General features: G+C 40.3%; 1 protein-coding gene across 1 annotated transcript in view; it reads right to left on the reverse strand.

Moving 5' to 3' along the window:
* Positions 1-22,199, reverse strand: part of zgc:153039 (uncharacterized protein LOC767698 homolog) — a 58,458-nt gene that overhangs the window by 11,870 nt on the left and 24,389 nt on the right. The window contains exons 7-9 of the mRNA XM_053422455.1: positions 19,955-20,112; positions 17,064-17,146; positions 8,394-8,518 (exon numbers count right to left, since the gene is read on the reverse strand). Of these exons, the coding sequence (XP_053278430.1) occupies positions 8,394-8,518; positions 17,064-17,146; positions 19,955-20,112 (366 nt within the window). The remainder of the gene's footprint in view (positions 1-8,393; positions 8,519-17,063; positions 17,147-19,954; positions 20,113-22,199) is intronic.

Consider the following 22,199-nt stretch of genomic DNA (forward strand, 5'->3'; position numbering starts at 1 on the left):
CACAGACTTGTATCTTTCTCTATTAAAAAAGAATGTTTAAAAAGTATGACAATGCTTGACTTTTGACATCATACTATTTTAGGAGAAAAACAAAACACAATCAAACTTTTTGAATCAATATATTTCAGAAACATATAAAGAAGTCACTCTTTAACCAAAATGGATGTCTGAATCTCAGTGGCAGAGAAACCATATTGACTTCAATTCAAATTTGCCACACACACACACCTACAGAGTCATTTCCTAATGTATGACTGCAGGGCAGCATTACCACAAATTGGGAGATAATGCTGGGACAAAAGCAATTAAGACCCACGTCTCATGCAGATTATACTGTTGGAGACTTCAGCAGACTTATGTGTTTGTATTCATGGGCTTGAATTCATATATGAATGATGGCATTAGCCCTAGTTAACGCACACGAGCCTGTCGAAATACCATTGCATGTGTGTGTGTGTGTGTGCGTGTGTGTGCTATTTAAGTGTAAATTACTTGTATGGGTCATGGAGTTGGGTGCAACCCGGCGGGTGGAAGCGCTCACATTTTTAGAGGATCATGTACTTGACCCCAATTTCCCTGCAATAACTTCAGACGTGTGGATAAACAGCCATTAAAATGGCTGCAGCTGTAATTACACAATACCGCTCAAATGACCAAACTGGCTTCCTCCAGAGAACAAATTTTGACACTATAAGAGAGAGAAAGTAACCAATCAACACAACACAGCAGGAAAGAGCTAATGTATCATGATGATGGTGAATCCACAGGGAAGATAAATCAAAAGATAAGAAAAACAGAGAGTGTTCAACAAAGACAGCCGTGAGATAATCATTCGGCCTTTTGTTGGTGAATATTTCTTCACTCAGAACAGAGGTGAAAAGTAAAACGTGAGCAGGTCTAGGGTCAGGAGCTTGGAAGTGAGTACTTCAATCCCATATTCAAGAGTCTCATACAGTGGAAACGAAACAGTAAATCTGCCCCATTATTATTTTGAAGCACATTGATACTCCAGTTTTCATCAGTTAACAATTTTTGAGGTATTTACATATGCGATTGATTTATCAATTGAGAGAGATCAGCTCTAAGGATGAAAATGCCAGTCTGTGGGTTGGCTCAGCAATTTCTTCCGAAACGGAAATACTGGAATAACAACTAGACGGTTTGCCGTATTGACTTTGGTGATCCTTGAGGTTGTGGTTTTAAGTAGAGTATTCTGACATCTTAAAAATGGATCGCCATGAACTTTGGTACACATATTAATGCCTCTCCCTCCTGGAATTTTTCATCACCAGGTCAAACTTTACGATGCCCAATACTGTGGTGTACGTGCAAATACATGACACATGATAGCATCTGGGTGTCTAGTCAAGCAGGAAATGTTCTTTGCGAAGTGTCAACCAAGTGACAAACTGAAACCTAGAAGGAACAATCTCCGTTTGATTGGAGAATTTGCTCCTGCACCTCACTGCTGACGATCGATTGTTCTCGAACGCTGTTTTCAAGTCGAGACATTTACATTTTGACTTCTCATCAATAAAAGACTGATCCCAGAAACATCAACATGCTGAAGTTGTACAAAAAAAAACATACCCCTAAGCTATACCATCTTTCTCTCCTCTGCCTTCCAGCATCCTTTGGCATATAGCATCACACAGGCCGGGTCGCTTAACAGGAGCCTGCTGTGTGGAGTTTACTGATGTAAACACCAGATTTCCAGCTCTTTAAAATTCAAACACTAGACTCTGCCATTTCACAGAGTTTTATCTTACTATTTTTGGGACAAATCATAAAAACGTTCTGTTGTTAGAACCTTTGAAACAGCATTATGACCACATGGAACAGAGAAGTGAATGTGGAACTAATGATACGAGTGCGAAGGTTCCAGGCTCTGAGAGAAAGGTTTCATTGCAGGTTTGCACGGACCGACTGTCTTCAAACTTTACTTTTATTTCTTCTTGAATTCATCACTTAGCATCAGCGCTGCCCACAGTTCTCTAATCTTATCTCTCTCTCTATCCCATTGGAGAGTGGGTGGGTGTAATTACGATAAAAGCTTGCCCACCCGATCCCTCCTCCCCCACCCGGCTCTTTAGTCACTACTGTTCCTCCATCATCAGTGCCAGCAGTCCCTCCATGCAATCACCTCACTCTCACCCTTTCTCCCATCTCTCTTGTTCTCCAGCGACTGATGTCACTTAGCTGACACAGCAAAAGGACCCTGAAATAATCGCCCAATGGAGTCCTCCGAGACATTAAGAAAAAGAAACGGAGAGCGATGAAGATGGAGAGAGGACATTCGGCTTCTAGCCAAGAGACAGGTCATAATTGAGGGAAAGCGGGGACAGAAGGTTTATTCACCCACACGCACAGTCAAATATGGGGGGGGGGCCAGTTCCATAAGTGTGGGGTCAGTGAGTGTACGAGACATTACATCAGACAGTGTCCCAGCACTGGCACACAACCAGTGCCGACTAGACTGACCTTAAAAAAACCTTCAATAACTTTAGAAATCAGCTGATTTTGGATCAGACTGGACACCCAGATGACCACAATGATCCCAGCAAGGATCAATCTCTGTTTATCTTGTTACCTGATAAACATGACGAGCTGTGTTCAATTACTCAATCAATCAACCAAAGACCCTATTCAGAATCACAATTTGCCGCAAAGTGTTTACCCGTCTGTACAAGATAAAACATCATCTGTTCTTGAAAATTATATTTGGATCACAAATCTTCAACTCTATAAAATAGGGGCATTCCCAAAGGGCTGATGAAACAAAGATTGTCCTTTTAGAGTTCAGGAATTTGACCTTTAGGTTTCCCGTCCCTCTTCAATTTTTTTTAAGCCTGTATGAAAATATTTCGTGACCTCCAGTGGTTCTCACATTGCTGACTTGAACGACAGGTGTATTCCAGGAGTCTGTGACATCACCAGTGGGTGTGGTCGCAGGTTAAGATGGTCCTAACTTGTGTTTCCACTGTATTTTACAAAAGAGTTTCATAAACTTGTGACACAGGGACTAATGGAATTTAGTTGTGCTGCTCCAAAAAAAAACCTGCTTTAAAAACTTTCTATAAAAGTCCATGGCAACATGAACTCCCTTTATATTTAGAAAGTGCTTTAGAAATATTATCGACTGTTACTGTTATTACAACAGAAAGTGAATGGCAGGGGTCAGTGCTCCCCACACTGATTTGACATGCATTCAGTTAAGACTTGTGTGCTGCACTTAAGGCTAAAAAGGACAAACTCTGTTTATAGCCTTTGTATCAAGGTGGCACCTACTGGCCCCTTCAGCAGTGCCACTGCATTGAGGTGAATTACTGCGCAGGTCAACGAGTGACTCTGCTCCTCTGCTGTTTTCTAATCACTCACACTGAACTGATCTTTATAAAAACCTGCTGAATTCATATTTATGTTCCTGGATAAACAGGGCGTCACTTCTTCTGCAATAATGAAGTTAAAACATCACGCTGCATCATAATCTGTGGGAAGAACTTCTGTCTGCAGGAGTGTGTGAGTGTGTGTGTGTGTGTGTGTGTGTGTGTTTGTGTGTGCTCTTCTCTGTTACTCTTCACACACAAGCTGATAATCACTCGAATTTAGTTATTAATCAGTGATGTTGGATCATGACTCCGGATAGTTCCAGTCACTTTTACACTGATGTCCTGACTTTATGTGTCACATTATGTTACATTTGTCTGATAGACTCTGGAGCGAAGTAAACATCAGTACTGGATGTGTCCTAATAACTTGTGATCAGTAATGGTGTTAATTGTTGAGTGCAAAGTGAGCACCATTCGGAGGGGGAGTGAGGAGGAAACAGTATCCGACAGAGACACAGGACGACCAGCCTTTAATGGGCGTCTGTCTGATCTGGAAGCAGCGCTGGTTTTAATCATGCAGCGGCGGGACATCGCTAAAACAATGAAGTAGCAAAAAATATGATGCAGAGTCGCTCGAGTCCGCATCGCGATGTATCAAAGAGTCGAGAGATTTCCATACCTTTAGTGTCCTTCATATTCTTGCCCCAGCTCTCAAGGCTGTCTTAAGCTTAAATCTGGTAAAACCACTGGATCACTCTTCTTAAACTTCACTAAACTCCTATACAATCCCAGAGCACACTATTCGACAGATTTGACAGGCTGAGGGATCATCCATATGACATGTAAACTTACCAAAGGCAGCCAAATTCAATTACCTATGAGTGAAACTAAGTAAAAACACCGTCGATTCAATAGAAGAATCTGGCACTCGCACTGGACAATATCCCGGAGGATGATCCAGACAAAGACCTAATCAAAAAACAAATAACCACAGCTCTGAATGTCTGGACTGAACTGAGGCAAGCCCCTTTTATTCTCAGCCACAATAAAGTCATACCATTTCATTACCATATAACGATTGTCTACCAACCTGCTTTCTCTCATCCATCCAGACACAATTGATGATCCATCTGGATTTTTACACAACCCCAATCTCTTTTAATAACACAGTCTAGTCAAATCAGTCTGACTCATATTTGGACAAATAACCAGGCCGACGTTGCTTTTGTAGCTAATGGTTCAGCCAGTCAATTCACAGATTATTACAAAGACAATCAAGGTGGCTGCAGAGAACGCTGCTGTCATTTGGATGAATCAGGTGGCACAGAGCTGGTCAAAAGAAAAAAATAGCAAAATTGTGTGTTTGTCTGTTCAGCCGCCAGTCTAACTGAAGGTCATCGCCGAAATGTGACCGAGTTCCACACTTTTCGAAAAAATCCTTCTGCTTCACTGTGGAGCACTCAGTTGTGTCCTGATTCTTGGCCAGTGACCCTGTAGTACTATGCGTGTGCGTGCGTGCGTGCGTGCGTGTGTGCGTGCGTGCTTGCGTGTGTGTGTATGGATTTTTATTTAAGCCACAACTTCAAGGGGCCGGTGCACATGCAGCATCAGCAACAGGACACACAGCACCCCTGAGGAACTATGCACACAGCTGGAGTCACCACTGATAAAGCTAAAGCCAACACAAACCTCCCAACACAAAACATACAAAAGTGAAGGGAAAACACATACACACACAAACACACAGATTGTCAAAGAGGCAGACGAACTCACACATGAACGATCAGGGAAAAAAACACCTAGCTTGACTTAGATCTCAGGCACAAAAATTGCAAATTGTCTGTAAATTGCATTGCACTTTCCTGTTTTAGATCCCCTGTGCAAACACACACACACGCGCGCACACACACTCTTAACAAGCAGGCATCATTTCCGCCACATCATAATTTCAATCCCTCCCCTCCACGCACAACAGCAAATTTAAGGGAAAGGAAAATATTTCTGCTAAATTAGTTATGCTAATTACAGAGCAGTTCTCAGGGGGAGAGACGGCGCTAAATGGCTTTTAATTATTTTCGCCTGGAAAGAGACGTGGGAGAGAGCCAGACAGAGCACAGCAAGAGAAGCAGAGCGCTCAAGCAAAAAAAAAAAAAAATAAACCAATAAACACACAAACAACTGGTGTTAAAATTTGCCTGGCGACACAGCCACAATGAATTAACAGAATTAACAACTCAGGGGATGAGGGAGGAGGCCCGAAGCAGGCGGCCGGTCCAGACAACGAGCCACCTTATCAGCTCTGTGAGCTCCTGGTCCCCTGGCCGACAGGGAGACGAGAGCTCGACGGCAGCAAAAGTTTTGCAGCTAACTTTGTGTCCTGTAGCCTTTGCCAGCGGTCACACAGCGATAATGAGGCATGAGCAGATAGCACACAGCAGTGTACATGGAGGGCACCCGGGGAAACACTGGGAACTCTGAGTAGGCTCTACAGAAAGTTATTTACTCACACACACAGAAAGGCCTCTGATACAACATGCTGGGTCGGCATTGGCAATTATATTAATATATGGCCCGATCCGAAATGACGGCATTAAAGTATATTATTTTCGGCCCGAATAAAAATGCAACATTCTTTTGGTAATGCAAAAAACACTCTCCACATGGCATCGTCCATCATGATTTTCCATTGCATACATATGCCAATTAAGTTGACAACGCCCAACCCTACACTAATGTTGCCGATAATAACACGCGCATTGTCATACAGCGAGAACACTCCAGTCATCCTGTCATGCAATCATCACTTCCACACAGGGTTAGTAGCATACAGCTGATAACATACTGTAACGGACTGGTAGTTAAGTTCATGTCCTGGTTGCCTGCTATGTGGCCTATGGTCAGCTAAGTGACAATGTGCTAAATAAGTAAAGAAATGTCCTAGGCTCTCAAAAATGCACTAGGGACAAATGAGAGAGACTTGGGGTGAAGGAACAGTCTGGGCAAGTCCAGGTGAATACCAGCTCATTATTTCCACAGGTAAAAATAAAACCAAGATGGAGCTTATTTTTCAAGGCATTAGTCAAAACTTCCTCTCTCTTTACTATACAATGACACAACGGTTTTAATGTTGGTGCTCATCAGTGTAAATCAAGTCTTAGCTTCAATACTACAGTGGCTAATCCCTGATCAGCCTTGTCAAGAAAACACAAAAATGGTCCACAGACATTAGTTTGGGTTTTAAAATAAATTATATATAACTGTATTCAGAGATATTCTGTAATTGTGAAAAATATAAATAGAAAAAATATATAAAACCACCAATACTTTCCTCTATTTTGGGAAAACCCCAAATGTTATAAATAACTTGCATAGGGAAACAAAATTAAATTTACCTCCCTCCATCATGGATTTATTGTTTTGCCTGACTTGAGTCATTTAATATTCATAAGGGCATTTAAATATGCTATATGGTATTAGTTCTTAGAAAATGTTATCATGTTATTGATACTTTGACCATGCAGTTACAGAGCAAGTTTGTAAGCGATAGAAAGGCCTAAGTTTTCAGCCACAGACAAATGAGACATCTGTTAAACCATGTTATATGACCACTTTCATTGCTCTATTGGTGACCTGCCCTGAAATGAGACAAGAGCATTGGAACCAAAGCAATCTGTGGGTCTCTGTGAGTAGCTCTCTTAAGTTCGAACGCTCACATTCAATGTCAAGTAAAGGGAGCAGCTCTTGTCGAGTCGGTTTTCAATCTCCATGTCAGTGCCCTGAGTGAGGTATTCAATCCCCATACTGCTCTATTAGAGGAGGACAAGACTACAGCGGGAGTCCCTTTAATCTACTTCTCATTGCACCACAAGAGGTTCAACACATTCCATCATGCTGAGAATCAATATTTCAAAAAGGAACTTGTTGAAGAGAAGAACTTCTCCATCTCTTTGTTTTGCAGGTGTTCAGTTTGTTCACAGTGTTTGTTGCCCACTTCCCTAATGCGTCCTTGACGTGCAGCGCTGCAAATGTTCTCACACAAGCTTTTCGACTCATTCCCAACCGTTACTGCAGAAGAATATATATATTACACCAAATGCAGCCCTGGAGGCAATCTGTCGTTACGACAAAGTGATGCATGCTGTTTATCCATTTTCACTCCTCCATAACAAATAAGAAACAGTAACAGTTATCATGTTCGAAATGTTTTTCACAGCCAGTGGAGGAATTCAATCAAGGAAGGGGTGTCTTTGGAAAAACGATGCAGGTTATAGGGTTTGGAGATATACTTTTAGAAATGGAGGATTTGGAAGACAACATACTTTCTCTGCTACATCAACATTTCACATTTAAAATATGGAATATCTCATAAAAGCAGCAGAGGGAATCGAATACCAAACTCCTGCCGTCCAGCCACACACAGACCACCCTCGTGTTATGCTACTATTTTGTAAGACTGGCTTCAGGGAGCTTTATAAATCAGCATCATTGCAAGTGTCCTAGGAATACAAACCACACACACACACACACACACACACACACACACACACACACACACACACACACACACACACACACACACACACACACACACACACACACACACACACACACACACACACACACACACAGACCTGGACATCTCTAACACACATACACGTACACACCCGTGAATGCATACACACAAACATTGTAAATTTAAATCTTTAAGCATCTCCACAGAATGTTATTCCGACATTTAGTTCAAGCTGTCCACACACACGCACAGTTTTACAGTCGGTCCCCCTCCAATATGGGGCTATGAGGAGTGGCCAGTTTTATGTCTTTTAATTAGTACCCTGTCGCCATAGCAGCGTCCAGCTGGCAAACGACCACCTCCATACACACATACATAAACAATGGCAGATGTAGAAAAAAAGAGAAGGGGAGGAGTGTGTTCGGTGAGAAAGAGCTACAGGACAATACATGGCCATGTGTCACCCACAGGCCTTTATCATGACAGGTGAAGAGTGTGTGTGTGTGTGTGTGTGTGTGTGTGTGTGTTTGTTAAGTAAGTGATGAGGATACCTGAAATTAGGTGCTGAGGCCCACTCCAGGGCGAGGCAGGCCAGGTCCACAGCCGCATACACCAGCAGGAAGAAAATGGTCACAATGCTGGCGATGGTGTTGAGCTTCCCCGAAAAAAGCACCAGCTAGAGAGAGAGAGAGAGAAAGAGAGAAAGAGAGAAAGAGAGAAAGAGAGAAAGAGACAAACAGATGAAGAGAGAGAGAGAAAGGAAAAAGAGAACAGCAAAGAAAATCATTCCCAAGTTGGATAGAACGGAGCATTTTGATGCTGTTTTTATAACCTTTCCCGGCTAAATTACTTTTCACAGCCAAACCCTAAAAAAAAAAAAGAACTGAACAACGTGATTTGCATGTTCATTTTGATTTAGGTCTACAAGAGAACAAAATTCTTTTTCATAAGTGGTGTCGTCCTGCTTTAAATCTACCCTTTCTTCCTCAATAACAAAATGCATAATGAATCTATTTATGCATATGAAGACGTCAATTCACATTGCATGTGTAGTTCTTTGGGTTCCGCGTTTTCACAGCACACTCCTGTAAATGTCATCTGTATGATAAGCTCTAAGCCAGTTGTTATTCTCTACGCTATGACCAGGATGCCTAATATGATTTTTTTATACAGTCTTTCTAAGGTGTGATGAAGAAAAGACGTCCTTTATAACTTTTCATAATAGATTAGGAATACTGTAAAAGAAGACTGATAAGAAATAAGAAAAAGACCGAAGCCCCTAGCAACTATTATACAACCCAATACTATATACAATATAACCCCCAACCCCTGGCGGCCCTATATGATAACCAACCAAGACATGATCAGATGGTAGAAACCTGGGGTTGCTGATAATATAAAAAAAGAAAAATGTCCTCAAAATTATTTAAATAAATACAATTCTTTAATTGCTTTGATTGAGTTGTTATCAAAACCAGAGGTCCTCTAATCGTTTAAAGTCAAGGATCCCCAGATAGCAGAGCTTAAGTCCACTCTGGTCCCTGGAAATCTCATGGAGATTGCTCCTGTGAGATAATGCTTATCTGTCTGCACTGTAGCTGGGAGGTGACATCAAGGATAGAGTTCACCAACAGCTAGGGAGAGCTACACTTAAAATGTCCACTGTTGTACATTTTCCCGGCAATGCTCGAAGGACCACAGGTTCCCCCCTGGCTCCGTTTTGCCAGCGCCGATTGAGGCAAATTTTCGGTTGTAATTAAGATGCTATCTGGGCTGCTGCTCAGCCGCATACAGCCAGCTCAGCCAGCTACTGTAGCGGCAGCCCCCTCGCGAAGTCGCTGCTAAGTCGAGTTACATTCAGAATTTGCGGAGCCACATACTGAGGGTCGTACATCTGATAATCCTGACAGCACATTAATGTTCCACATTCACCCGGGCTCTCTGACTGAGGAGTACTAGGAGCCCTTTATTAGAGAAAGTGAAGGTTGACCCCATTATAAATGCTGCCCCATGCCATGTTCTCTGACTGCAGAATGTGCGAACATGGCTGTGAGTTACTCTCTGCGAGTTACTGCGGACGTGACAGGCAAGAATGAAAGCAGTAAGACTTTTCATAACCTCAGCTGCAGTGCATCTTGGGAAAAGAACAATAATAATAATAATAATGTTGTAGTGGCAAATATACGTGTTCACATGACAGATTTGTTTTTATTTTAAAGCTACATTGTTGTTGTTTTTGTTCAGGCAATGTGTAACAGTATTCTAATTTTATTAATTAACTTGTTCTCCTGCTGTTTGGTTGCGAGCAGGTGGTGAACAGTTGGTCTATTTTTTTAGTTGAAAACAGCTGCCTGCTGTTCCGGGGAGAGAGGGTGATGAGGGCTTTGAGAGCAAACCTAGTGTAAAGTTGCGGAACCAAAACAAACGGAAGCTTAAAATGTTCAGTAGAGATATGTAAGATGCTAAATCAGGTGCCAATCCTCCTGGGTTTATCACTATAGCTTTTTTCATACATGCACTAAAGTCTGGAGATTTTTTTTTTGAAATTCGGAGTGGCTGTATTCACGAAAGAATATGTCAGCTGCTCCTTACATTTTCTGGAAGTTTGCTTGCTAGACCCCTCGTAAAATGTCCAGAAAACTCACAGCATGCCCGTGGTCGTGACAATGACTTTTTCAACACACCAATGGAAACAAAATTGGAAGAATACAAACATCTCGAGAGGAAAAAGAGGAGCTACACATGTAAAAGACACGGATGAAGATGTCACCTCAGAAAGATGATGAGATTAGAAAACTTTTGCTGATTAGAGCTTACGCTGGTGTTGATATGCTGTGAAGAAAAAACACTGGTTTCCCCCCTCGCCTGAAACTTCAGGACATTGTCTCGTCTGACCCTGAGAATCTCCTGCTGTGTTATTTATAGGTGAATGGCAAACTTTGAAAGTTTAAATGCAAATTTCCGGACCCAACTATCAGACGTTTCAAGAGTTCATCTTGTCAGGGGAACCCTTTTGTGCGACATCATTTGATCCACTGTTAAAATAAAGGCTGGTAGGTGCAACTTTAGTTTTTCTGACAATTATCTTAATGGGTAATCTACATTATAAAACAAACAGATATTTGAAGTAACATCAATACTGTATTCAACTCATGTTTATCCAAGTTGAAGAAAATCTGAGGAATGCAAGTCTTTATCTTTAAGGGCTGGAACTCTTCTGAAGCAAATGTTTGAAGATGTTTGAGATGTATCGATTTGTTTGCATACGATCTGTCACGTGACTTGGACTGTCTGCACTGATCATGTGACTGCTTGGTTATATACACTGATAATATGACTACAAGGTATAAACAGCCCTAGTAAGGATAATTTGTGCCTGCACTGATGATGAACTTAATGGCTGAAATGCGTAGCCATGTTCTTACCATTGATATGATTCAAAGGTTGGTAAGAAGGACGGATAGACGACTAGCTTGAGGTTTTTTTGACTCATCATGTTTAGCATTTTCTTGTAAATTCAATTAAAATCCGAGCAAATATTATAACTAGGCTTCTCTTCTTTTTCTGACTCCAAAGAATAAATGATAGAATCAGAAAAGTAAACAAACATGAATGCCACCCAACAGCTGAAGTCCCTCATTTACAGCAACTACCCTGTAATCCTGGAACAGCACGCTATTTTTATCCTCCAGCTGTACCCGTCACGAAACCGAAGCTTAACAATTCAATCAGTGTGTAAATTACCTCCGTCCCCAACAGTACTTGTCTCGAATTGTGCGGAGCTGTGAAGACTTTTAAGTTACACCCTTCTACCGAACAAAAAGTGCTTAAACATTAAATAGGCACTGGCCATCATTAGCTCTTCTGTTTTGAATGAAATCTTCTTTTTTTTTGTGGTTATTTCCTCATCGTTATCTTTAAAGGTACTTTCTTTATCTGCATGAGAGCTGTCAGGACTGATTGGGCAGAACAAAGAGGTAACTACTCCACTGTACCTAGGAACAAACACAGAGTAATGTCTCTCTCTCCAATTATCATATGTTTCATGATTGGCTGCTGGGAAAATCTACTGTAGTTGGAGCATACTTTCTTGAGCTCAAGGGCACATCATTGGATTTTATGGAGAGGAGAAGAGCTCCATTTCTGAGATTCCTAAATTAGTGACCACGAAGCAGAAGTAAACGGAAGGGGAGAGAAGGTAATGATGGGGAATTGAGATTAATAATGTCACATTACTGACAGGCGCTCAAAGCGGGAGAGAAAATGACATGAGACAAACCAGGGGGGAGCAATGAGGATGGAGAAGGGTGGAGTGGGAGAAAGACGAGTGGAAAAGATGAGATGGAAAGAAAAGAGAGAAAAAAGATGAGTGGAAAAAGAAAATGTGCGCGAGAGAGCACATCTGACCTCTGGCAGTGAAAGTCAGTGGGTGTCTCTCCAGTGCTCCCCTGGGAGCCGGCTCTACCAGAGCATTAATTAGCCATTAACTCAGACACAGGCCAGCATGGACAACTGCTGTCATACTGCACAAAGTGTGTGTGTGGGTATGTGTGTGAGAGAGATGTCCACATAGGTGCGAATGTGTGTGTGTGTGTGTGTGTGTGTGTGTGTGTGTGTGGGGTACAAATGTTTCCTGGGTTTTTGTGTGGTTATTTGAAAGACTTCTTACTGGAAAGCAGACTGCATAAATTTCACTGAAATAAGTGGACTCATACAGACACTTTTATCAAATAAAGAAAATTGAGCGGGAGCAGCTGAGTGACTCCCTTGGCTATAAAGTCGATGGTTTTCCAGAAATGTCCTGAAGGTTACCAGTAAGAATCGGACAGCGCTTGCTAGAATGTGTTTATTTGGGTTGAGTTAGCCCCACCGCCTCTTATTGTTGGCATGCCGCAGCTCATAGCCCGAGAGTAGCTTGTTCTTTAGGAAGCATTGTGGAAAAAGCAACCGGAGATATCCTTCAATCATTTTTGTGACTTTGTGGTAAGTATTTTTTTCTGTACTGCAAAAAGAGACCTAAAATATATCCAAGAAAATTGAAACAATGCATAATCGTAGTCTCCTCAATGGATTTACACTCGCCATGTAAAGACTCAATTTCTTGGTTCAGCGCTACATCAACAGTTTTTCTGCAAATCACTTCAGAGTTTCATCTTCCTCTTCCATAACCATCAGACTGCAATCTTACGAGCACAGACTGTTTCCACTGGAGCATGAAGCAGTCAACACATCCAGCTCTGAAGCCATGGCACTCTGCTGGGACACTGATCATGAGTGTGAGACCAATATGCAGCCTGGTACTGCATCAACGGTAATGCCTATGCTGTCCTGGACTATGACGAGAGACCTTGAATTAGTTCAGTTAATCTATGTTCCAAGTCTCGTCTATGATCATGGCTAAAATTGTCTGATCTGTCCTGTCCGGAAAATCTTCGGTGAAGAGCTGCATAAATAAGCTCAAACTTATGTTTTTTTCTTCTTTTATAGTTGCTGGATTGCTGTGCAGGTGAGAGGGGTGTGATCTTCAGACTCGCAGTCATTGGGAGTTTATACTACACAACTGACTGGCAACAGCGGTCACAAATTAAACAATCTGTTACTAGGAAAAATTGACTCTTAAGCACGTGAAAACACGTGAAATAAGTCGCGTAGAGTACTGCTCTTCTGTTTAATCTTGCCCACAGAATGATACATCAAGCTGGAGACGGTGAAACGCTTCATTGGACATTAATTGTAAAGAATAGAGTAGAATAGAAAATAAATCTTTCTTTCTGAACTCATCCGCGCCAAAGAGAAACTAACCAAGTCCGACCCGAACCTGACAGCCATTCAGTCTTTTCTGTCGGAACCTGAGCTGAGTCTGATGCAGTTAATACAATTTGTACTGAGTTTGTCTTGTGTGTCCATGTGCAGTGTAAAAAGGCAGGGGGCTCCTTTCCACTTTATGTACCTTCACCCCACTCTGATTGGCTGGAGTTGGTTAGAGTTGTTTCGCAAACTGTGTGAGAAAGCTGTCAGTCTGTCTAATCACATCGTTGAAGAGGTCATAAGTAGCGAATGGCGACGCAACTCAAAGGGGCTTTTGTCAGTGAGTTGCAAAACTTCTCAGCGTCTGACAAATCGATCTGAAAATCATGTGACATGAAGTAGGCTTAAGGAAAGGCATCAATGAGCTAACAACCCAGGATAAAATGTTCCATGCCAATTTTATCTTAGAATAGAAGTGCTTTGAAAGGTATTTTGGATTGAAGCTTGTCCCAAATGGGCCGAACTTCATGTAATGTCTTATAGTTAAGTGGATTATCATCCTTTGTGGAGATTGAGATAACTTGGCTTTGGGTGAAAACATGGTTCTGAAGAGAATTGTTTTAGTGCAGAACCAATTTTGCAGAGAGCTTGCAGGGATTTGAAATAATTCACAAATATTTGGGGCATTAGCATTCGTTCTTAAAATCACAAGATTGCCAATCCTTTGGGGACTGAGTAAAGCTGATCCGTGCTATTCCACGTCCATCTTTTCCATCAAGTTAATTTGCGCCGGGCTGTAAATTTCCTTCACCTCACCCACGGTATCCAGCCCTATCCACATCAAACTTCTCTTTATCTTTTTCTCATCTCCTTGTTCCTGGAGTCATCCTATTTTCAATGAAAAGAAGCCTTTGCTCGTGCCTTCTCTTTTTCCTCCTTCCTTTTCATCCTGCAGTGCGAGTGTTCAAGGCAAGATTGCAATCAGACTTTGTCATCAGTGAATCATTTGAATGGCAGAGGGAAAGGGAGAGAGAAGGAGGACAAGAGAGTCAATAATCTCTGATGGCAGCGGCGACGCAGCTAACGATTTCCATCTAATTGCTCCTCCTCCACTCTTGGAAAGTGGTGAGGGATGAGGAGAACAGGATGAGCGAGGGACAAAGAGTGAGAGCAAATAATGACAAGCCATTCAGCCTTTAACACCCACCTCTGGTAATGATGGGATAGTCAGGCCTGTTTGCTCCTAAGATCCTCCTCCTCCCCTTTGTCTCTCTATCCTCACCCACCTCCCCTCTTGCTCTATTTTCGCCTCAGAAAATATTGACGTTGTCTTTTCCCCACTTAGTAGACACAATGGAAGAGACAAAAATACCACGACAAATAAAGTAGTAAAAAAATAAGTATGTTTAAGTATAACTTTCCTCAAAAACATGGGAACTTATGTATCTTTTTTAGGATATTTATCTACATTTATTATATTTCTTTACATGCTTTACATATGGAAACATTTTAACCGATGCCAGGCAGATTTAGTGCATATTTGACCATAGCACACCTAACTGTAACAGCCCCCTAATATTAAGAATCATTTTATAACTAATAAAGCAACTAAAGTAACAAATAAAGTAAATTTGATAGTAATTATGACGTATATCGGAACTTTGTCAAACTAGAAAAAAAAATATCTCTCAAATCAAACAAATTACGTCAGCTGCTGGTCTGAGGAGGGATATTCATGCTGCTTTTTATCCCATCTTGATTATTGTGCCTCTTATATTCATCATTGACTAAATTGCCTTTAATTTGTCCCAAATGCAACAGCTTGGCTTTTAGATGGAACTACAAGAAGAGAACACATTACTCCAAAATTAGCAACCATTCATCTACTTCCCATTAATTCTGGACTACACCTCAAAATTATATGAATACCTTACTGTAGATGGATCCACTCAAAACTATTACTATTGTGACTAACTAACAAAGCCCATATTTTAAACTTTTCTTTTACTGACCAGTATAATTGTCCTAGTTTTAAAAGCCCTTCTTCAAAGTATTTGGTAGCTTTTTGTAGTTTAACATTTAATTGGTCAAGAAAATGTAAACACCTCACAACAATCTATGTTAAAGAAAATAATAAAAAGCTGAGGGGTGACAGGATGCTGCTTTGGATGAGAAAGAGGGAACAGCAGATTTCTCTTTTGTAACTTGTCTTTGGTAGCCAACACAAATATTATATAACAGTTATGGACGCTCATTGAACACTATTGAACCCAGGAGACTTGAGTGATTCTGGAGCACTTTATATGCATTCCAATAAAATGTATGTAATCCTCATGAATGATTGAGCTCACACTTTATTTGTTGAACATAAATGGTAAAAAACAATAACACTATATGACAGCTTAGATGCAGACTGAGTAGTCGAGTGCAGCTTGGGACGCACATGTCTGAGCACAAACGGATTGTGTTAACCGAAAGTGACCTGAACCCGACTCAGACCCAACGCAGTTAATGCACGTTGAAGCACTGACTTTGTGTTTCCCAGTGTTAAGTTGAGCATTGTGCACTTTGGTAGCCCCGATGCTCATGGGGATCTCTCGGTTGGAGATAGCCGTACGATCATCATTTGAACATCACTTCTACGTTTTTGCCTAACCCATCCAGTCTGTTAAAGAAAAGAGGGTTTGGTATACACACTCTAAAGTAGTCACAGGAAACAAAGACATCAAACTACCCAGGCTGAGTTAGTTCTGTTGGAAGGAGGAATTCTCTCGAGTCACAAAGGAGGCCTCACTGATCCTGTTGCCTGAGGAAAGTTTCTATGACAAGACTTTACAATCCAAACAAAGGGCTGATTTTTGTCCCACTACCTTGCTAACCTTGCATTTTTTATCCAGAAATAATAACTGTTTGTTAGAAGCTTCCTTTTCTTTCCTTTTCTATTGAACTTCACTGCTCACATAGATCAGCAGGAATTTATCCATGATTTATTGATTTCACTAAAATATTTAAAATTAAGTCTAAGGTTAGTGTTATCTTTAATCATGACCTTTAAAGCTCTACGTTTGGGGAACGATTGATTGCACAACAAAAGAGTGAACACAATTAGGAACTTCTTTAATTTGGTTATTTAATTCACTACTAGACAACAATAATGAAGGTTGTCTGAAATTGTTACAATTTGAGGAGAGACAGTGAGTCCCACAAGCTGAAATGTGCTTTCTAAAAGCTCCTTTCATCCTCAGATACCATTTAATCAAAAAGTAATCTTGATTTCCGTTTCATTAAATGTACTCTTTCATCAGATCAGATCAAATAACTTTTATGCACTCTTTTGCAATACTTCTCGGTTTGCTTTGATGCCCTAACAGGTTCATTTCTTGGTATTTTGCAGGATCTGCCTGTTTTTTCGTCTGTATAAAATGTCCTTATTGACTATATCCACCATTCTGTATTTGTTTATCGCCACTAACCTGCACAAGAAACCAGGAGATGAGCACAGAGACCCAGGGGTTACCGCTGAGGGACGTCTTCTTGGCGGGGGACAGAACCTTACCTACAGCAAAGAAAAGAGATGTTGATGGAAACGATTAATCCTTCACATTTGAAGGAAGTACTCGCTTGAAAATATCCTTGTGCAGCGTCTGTATAAAAATATCAGCGCTGACCTTCAAAACCCACATCAGTGAATTTCTGGACACATATGAGAACAGAAAAGTTTAATCAAAGAAAGAATGCGCTGAATGACCAACCTTCGGTTAACTGGAGAATTTCTTCCACAACGTTCTATAATAAATGTCAGCGAGCATTGCTTCTAGCAGTGGAAACTATTACACAATTTTCAACACAGTGGCCATTGAGTAAATGAAATATCCAGTGGACATTCCTAGCCGATCGTGCCTGTTGTCAATACGTCAAGAGTTCACACATGCCAACACCTCCTCTTCACTGCTATTCCTGATCATTTATGACAATATACTGCCCCAATGAAATAATAATGTGTACACCTATCATAAAGCAGATCTCGGCATACGTGTTTACTGTCAGTGGACATTAACTGATTGATTCAAGGGTTATTTCAAGCAGGACAATTACTAAAAATACTAATGCTGTGCCTTGTGCTTCATAGCATAACTCAGTTCGAAAGCCTCTTTATCAGGGTTCCAATGAGTATACAATATCATAGTATTATCAACTACACTATCTCTAATGAGACTTCCTGGGTCTCTATAAGAAGAAATAAATGAAAACATGAACTGAATAACACTTTAATAGTCGAGATTGCTTATAGCTGCAGAAACTTAACTTAACCACCTCTTCAACGTCTCAAGGCTGTGGAAACTAAAAGTGAATTAAAACAGTGCAGATCTACGAAGTGAGAGGAGCCATTTTGGGTGACACTGGTTCCCAATTAGTTTTGACATAAATAATGTCATGGTTGAAGCACCGCTACGTTGATTAATAACTGCTTTAGAAAATATTACTTTGATAGAAAGTTAAAGTAAGAAGCCTGTGTCAATAAAAACTTTGATGGAGAACTGAACAAAGACTCCTAAGGTGCATCTTCAGCCAGCTAGAAGGAGTTCAGAAAATGATTTAATCTGTGGCTTAAATATTTCTTATTTTTAAATTCATTAAGCAACTACAGTGTCGTGTTTTGTTGATTCAAATTCAAAACAGTTCATCTTTGAATTTAATGATGGACACTTCTGACTATAATGCTGCCCGTCATCGCACTCATGGGTTTTACTGGTATCTAGGAGTTAATTTAAAAAAAGTTGCCAGAATAAATTATCAGTGAAACTTCTGAATTGCTAAATTGTAGGGAAAAGAGAAAACCACCTGTGAAAATCATGTAATTAGTGCATTTTGATGCTGTTTCTCTTTTAAATCACATTGTTTCTGTTGACTATATATAATAAAGGCTGTTTTCCTATTGAGGCTGAAGCAGACCAGCTTCTGACAACAGACCTCTGGGCAACAATGATGCTGTAGTTTACAGAGCCACCGACTGGATTCAGACTATGGATGGCAGATTCTAAGAATACTGACATTTAAACAGAATGCATGTAATTAACTAAATGTCTTGTCTGAAAAGAGAGAGCGAGAGCGAAAAACAGTGAACGTGTGGGCGAGACAGCAAGCACGACAAACTCAGATGACCCTTCACTTTATCCGATACCTTGTAAAAATGTACATTATAACAAAAGACAGTTCATTTGCATCCAGCCTCTTTTTTTAAGATGTGCCATTCAATCTCATGATGAAGATGACGTTTATGTTGGATCTCCACACAAGACAAATATATTCAAAAAGTTTTTCAAAAAGTTACAAGAAGAGAAACATAATATAGAGACACTGGAGGTGGGGGAGTGGGATGTGGAGGCGGAACAAACGTTTATGACTCTAAAGTCCAATCAATGCAACTGAGAGGAGAGGACTGAGTGATGGAGAGGACAGAGGTGAATGCAAGTTTCAGAGAAATGGAAGATATGTGGGATGACAAAAAAAACTCATGTATTTATGTGTGTGTGTGTGTGCTCTTGTCATTCATGCATGCTACTTACTGCTTGACCTTGCCTCTGTCCTATGCAAACTGATTGATGGATGCATCAATTTTCCAATGTGCACACACACAGACAGACACACACACAGTTGTCATACGAACAGCTTCTACAAGAGCATTACACATTTATGGTTGCGGAGTCACTGACTCTAAATTAAAGAGATTAATCTGATTGGGGTTAACCCTTTGCCTGTTGGTGAACAGACGTCTGAACTGGAGTTATCTGCCTCTGCTCCGTCTGATCACTCCACAGAGGAACTCCCACTAATACAGCCATTCATCTCCCCTGACACACACACACGCACATGGCTGTAGACACAGACAGAAACAGGCCAAATCAATTTGCGATGGACTTAACGGAGGAGCAGAGGATGGGATAAGGGAGTTGCTCACGGTCATTAATAATGACAAAGGAGCATGCAGCGCGGACTCACAAAGTGAGGTGGATATCACTACTGTCTGAATGTGGCTAACATTACAACTCAGTATCTTTGTGTTTAAACTTTCAGGACAAAGTGACAGTGATCATTTACTTAAGTTGTTCGGTACAGGTATCCTCAGGGGCTCAGTGTGTGTTTGTAGTCTCGAAAAATTACTTCACACAAGAAAGGGCACACACAGTCTTGCATCAAAGCCACTCATGGCGGTGTACAAACATAAAGTTCAAAATCGGCCATATATAGTGTATAATAATTCTACAATATTGTGTGTTTTCTGTGGTACTTTAGGCCTTTAACTTGTAAATTCACAAAAATGTATCTATATCACTGAAAAAGCATAACAAGTTGTGCTACCTACCAAACAAGTCATCCCTGGCCAAGGCGTAGAGGATGCGTGAGGCTCCAATGAGGTTGCTCATGGCAGCAGAGAGCGTGGAAGAATAAACCCCGATGGTGACGAAGGGTTTCCAGACGTTAATGTCCCCCAGGAAACTGTAGTCCCTCTGCAGCAGAACACTGTAAAGGTTTGGGGGAAAAAAAAGAAACATTAGATAAATAACCTCTTGAAAATGAGAATATAAATCTCAACAGGACTTTTCCTGGTTGAATAAATGTTAATAATTAAAACAATCATGAATGGGGGGGGGGGGGGGGGGTTTGCTTCTGGCCTTTAAAATTGACTAAATTAAAAGAAATATTATTTTTCCTTTATACATCTTTAATTCCATTACATATATTACAGGAGGGAGAGAGAGAGAGAGAGAGAGAGAGAGAGAGAGAGAGAGAGAGAGAGAGAGAGAGAGAGAGAGAGATACAAAGCCTAAAGATGTGATAATTCAACTCATGTGAATTTCTTAGTAGGGTTGGGCCATGTCAAATTAACTGGTATATGACTGTACTGAATGAAACATCGCGATATAGGATCCCATGGCCTTTATGGTCCAAACATATATGAAAAGAACCCAAATAAACACTGTTAGCACACTGCTTGATCACTAAAACCAAATCATTAAACAGCATTTATAGGAAGGATTCTGTCCCAAGCTTTTTGATCCATATTAGTGATTGACACTATATCAGATATCATATTGACATGTTGACATATTGCTGAACATTGGAAGAAGAAAAATTAAAACAGAACGAGCTGGCGGGACTGGCATCTGACAATATAATGTTTGAGTGACAACGGCGTTTATAGGACACACTTGAACTAGAGTAAGGTACTGTGTAAATGATAATGATGTTACAGTGGTAATGAAATTAACAATATGAACTCCAAAATTTATATTCTCCATTCACACAGTAAGACTACAGCTCCCTGGGATACCAACATGAAGAGGTACACACAGCTCACATAATAAATAGTATGTTCATATGTCAAACAAAATTCTTAAGTGTGATCCCTAAATTAGAATGTGAAACCAAATCATACCGATCAAATGTAAAAGAATAATAATAATAACCTTGGTTAAGACCATGGTTCAGACTTTAAGAGGTGAAAATGCCCTTTATCAATAGTGGACTAAGGGTGCAATACTATTTACCCCTGAGAATACAGAAGTATTCATTGTGTTGAGTAGATCATTGGTAAATTTTCATTTTTTTGTGAAAGATCCCTTTAAGGGTTCTACCTTATGGTTGTATGCCTGTCTAGATCATGGTGAGCGTGAACAAAACATAAACATTGTTTTTCCATGTAGTTTCTGACAAGCGTCATGAACACTGTTAATAACAGAAGCACATGTAAAACGTTGCTCTTTTAACAAACAATTATTTTTTTAATAATAATTGTTGAAAAAGGATGAACTTGAGCATTAGTACAGCTGGAAACATGCAGCTTAACTTTCAGTTACGAGGACAAATGTTCTTGATAAAGTAAAATCTCTCCAAACCAAAACCAGCAGCTTTCACTCTACGGCATTCTGACAGAGACAATGTTATGCAGATGGGGACATTTAATAATGAGAGGAAATTTCTCAGTTACAAAATGTTTTTTTGGAGAGTGCTAGGGTTGCCATCATTAAGGGTTTAAATAACCGGGCACCGATATCCTGGTTTCACGGAGGAATAAGACACGTAGCCGTCAATGGCATTTACCTGAATCGGAAGTGAGTGACACTTCAGGTTACAGTCATTTAAAGAATAAAGCATTGACTTCAGAATAAGGGCAAATAGTAATCGTTTGAATAATCATGATTTCGATATTGTCCAAAAGAATCGTGATTATGATTTTTTCCATAATCGAGCAGCCCTAATTCATATTAATGTTTATATATTACAGAGCAAAGTCTGGTTATGACAACATCATGTCAACATGCATCGAACTAAATGTTTTAACCCGGACATGAATGGTCAGGCAGTTGTTAACTGCCATATGTTGAAATTGCTAAATACAATGAAACTAGAATGTGAATACTGTGATTAGCATCCATGTGTACATAATGAAACTACGAACGGATTACTTTTTAGTAACTCTTCAATTCTTAATTCAATTATTCCTTAACCCAGGTATGACCTTATTAAGATTAAGGTATTCAGAAAATAAGGTTAAAATAACAGCGTTCGGCTAATATCGTAATATTGTCTATTTACTGTAAACTTTG

This window comes from Pleuronectes platessa, chromosome 5 (genome assembly GCF_947347685.1).
Source record: "Pleuronectes platessa chromosome 5, fPlePla1.1, whole genome shotgun sequence".
In the NCBI taxonomy this organism is placed as follows: Eukaryota; Metazoa; Chordata; class Actinopteri; order Pleuronectiformes; family Pleuronectidae; genus Pleuronectes; species Pleuronectes platessa.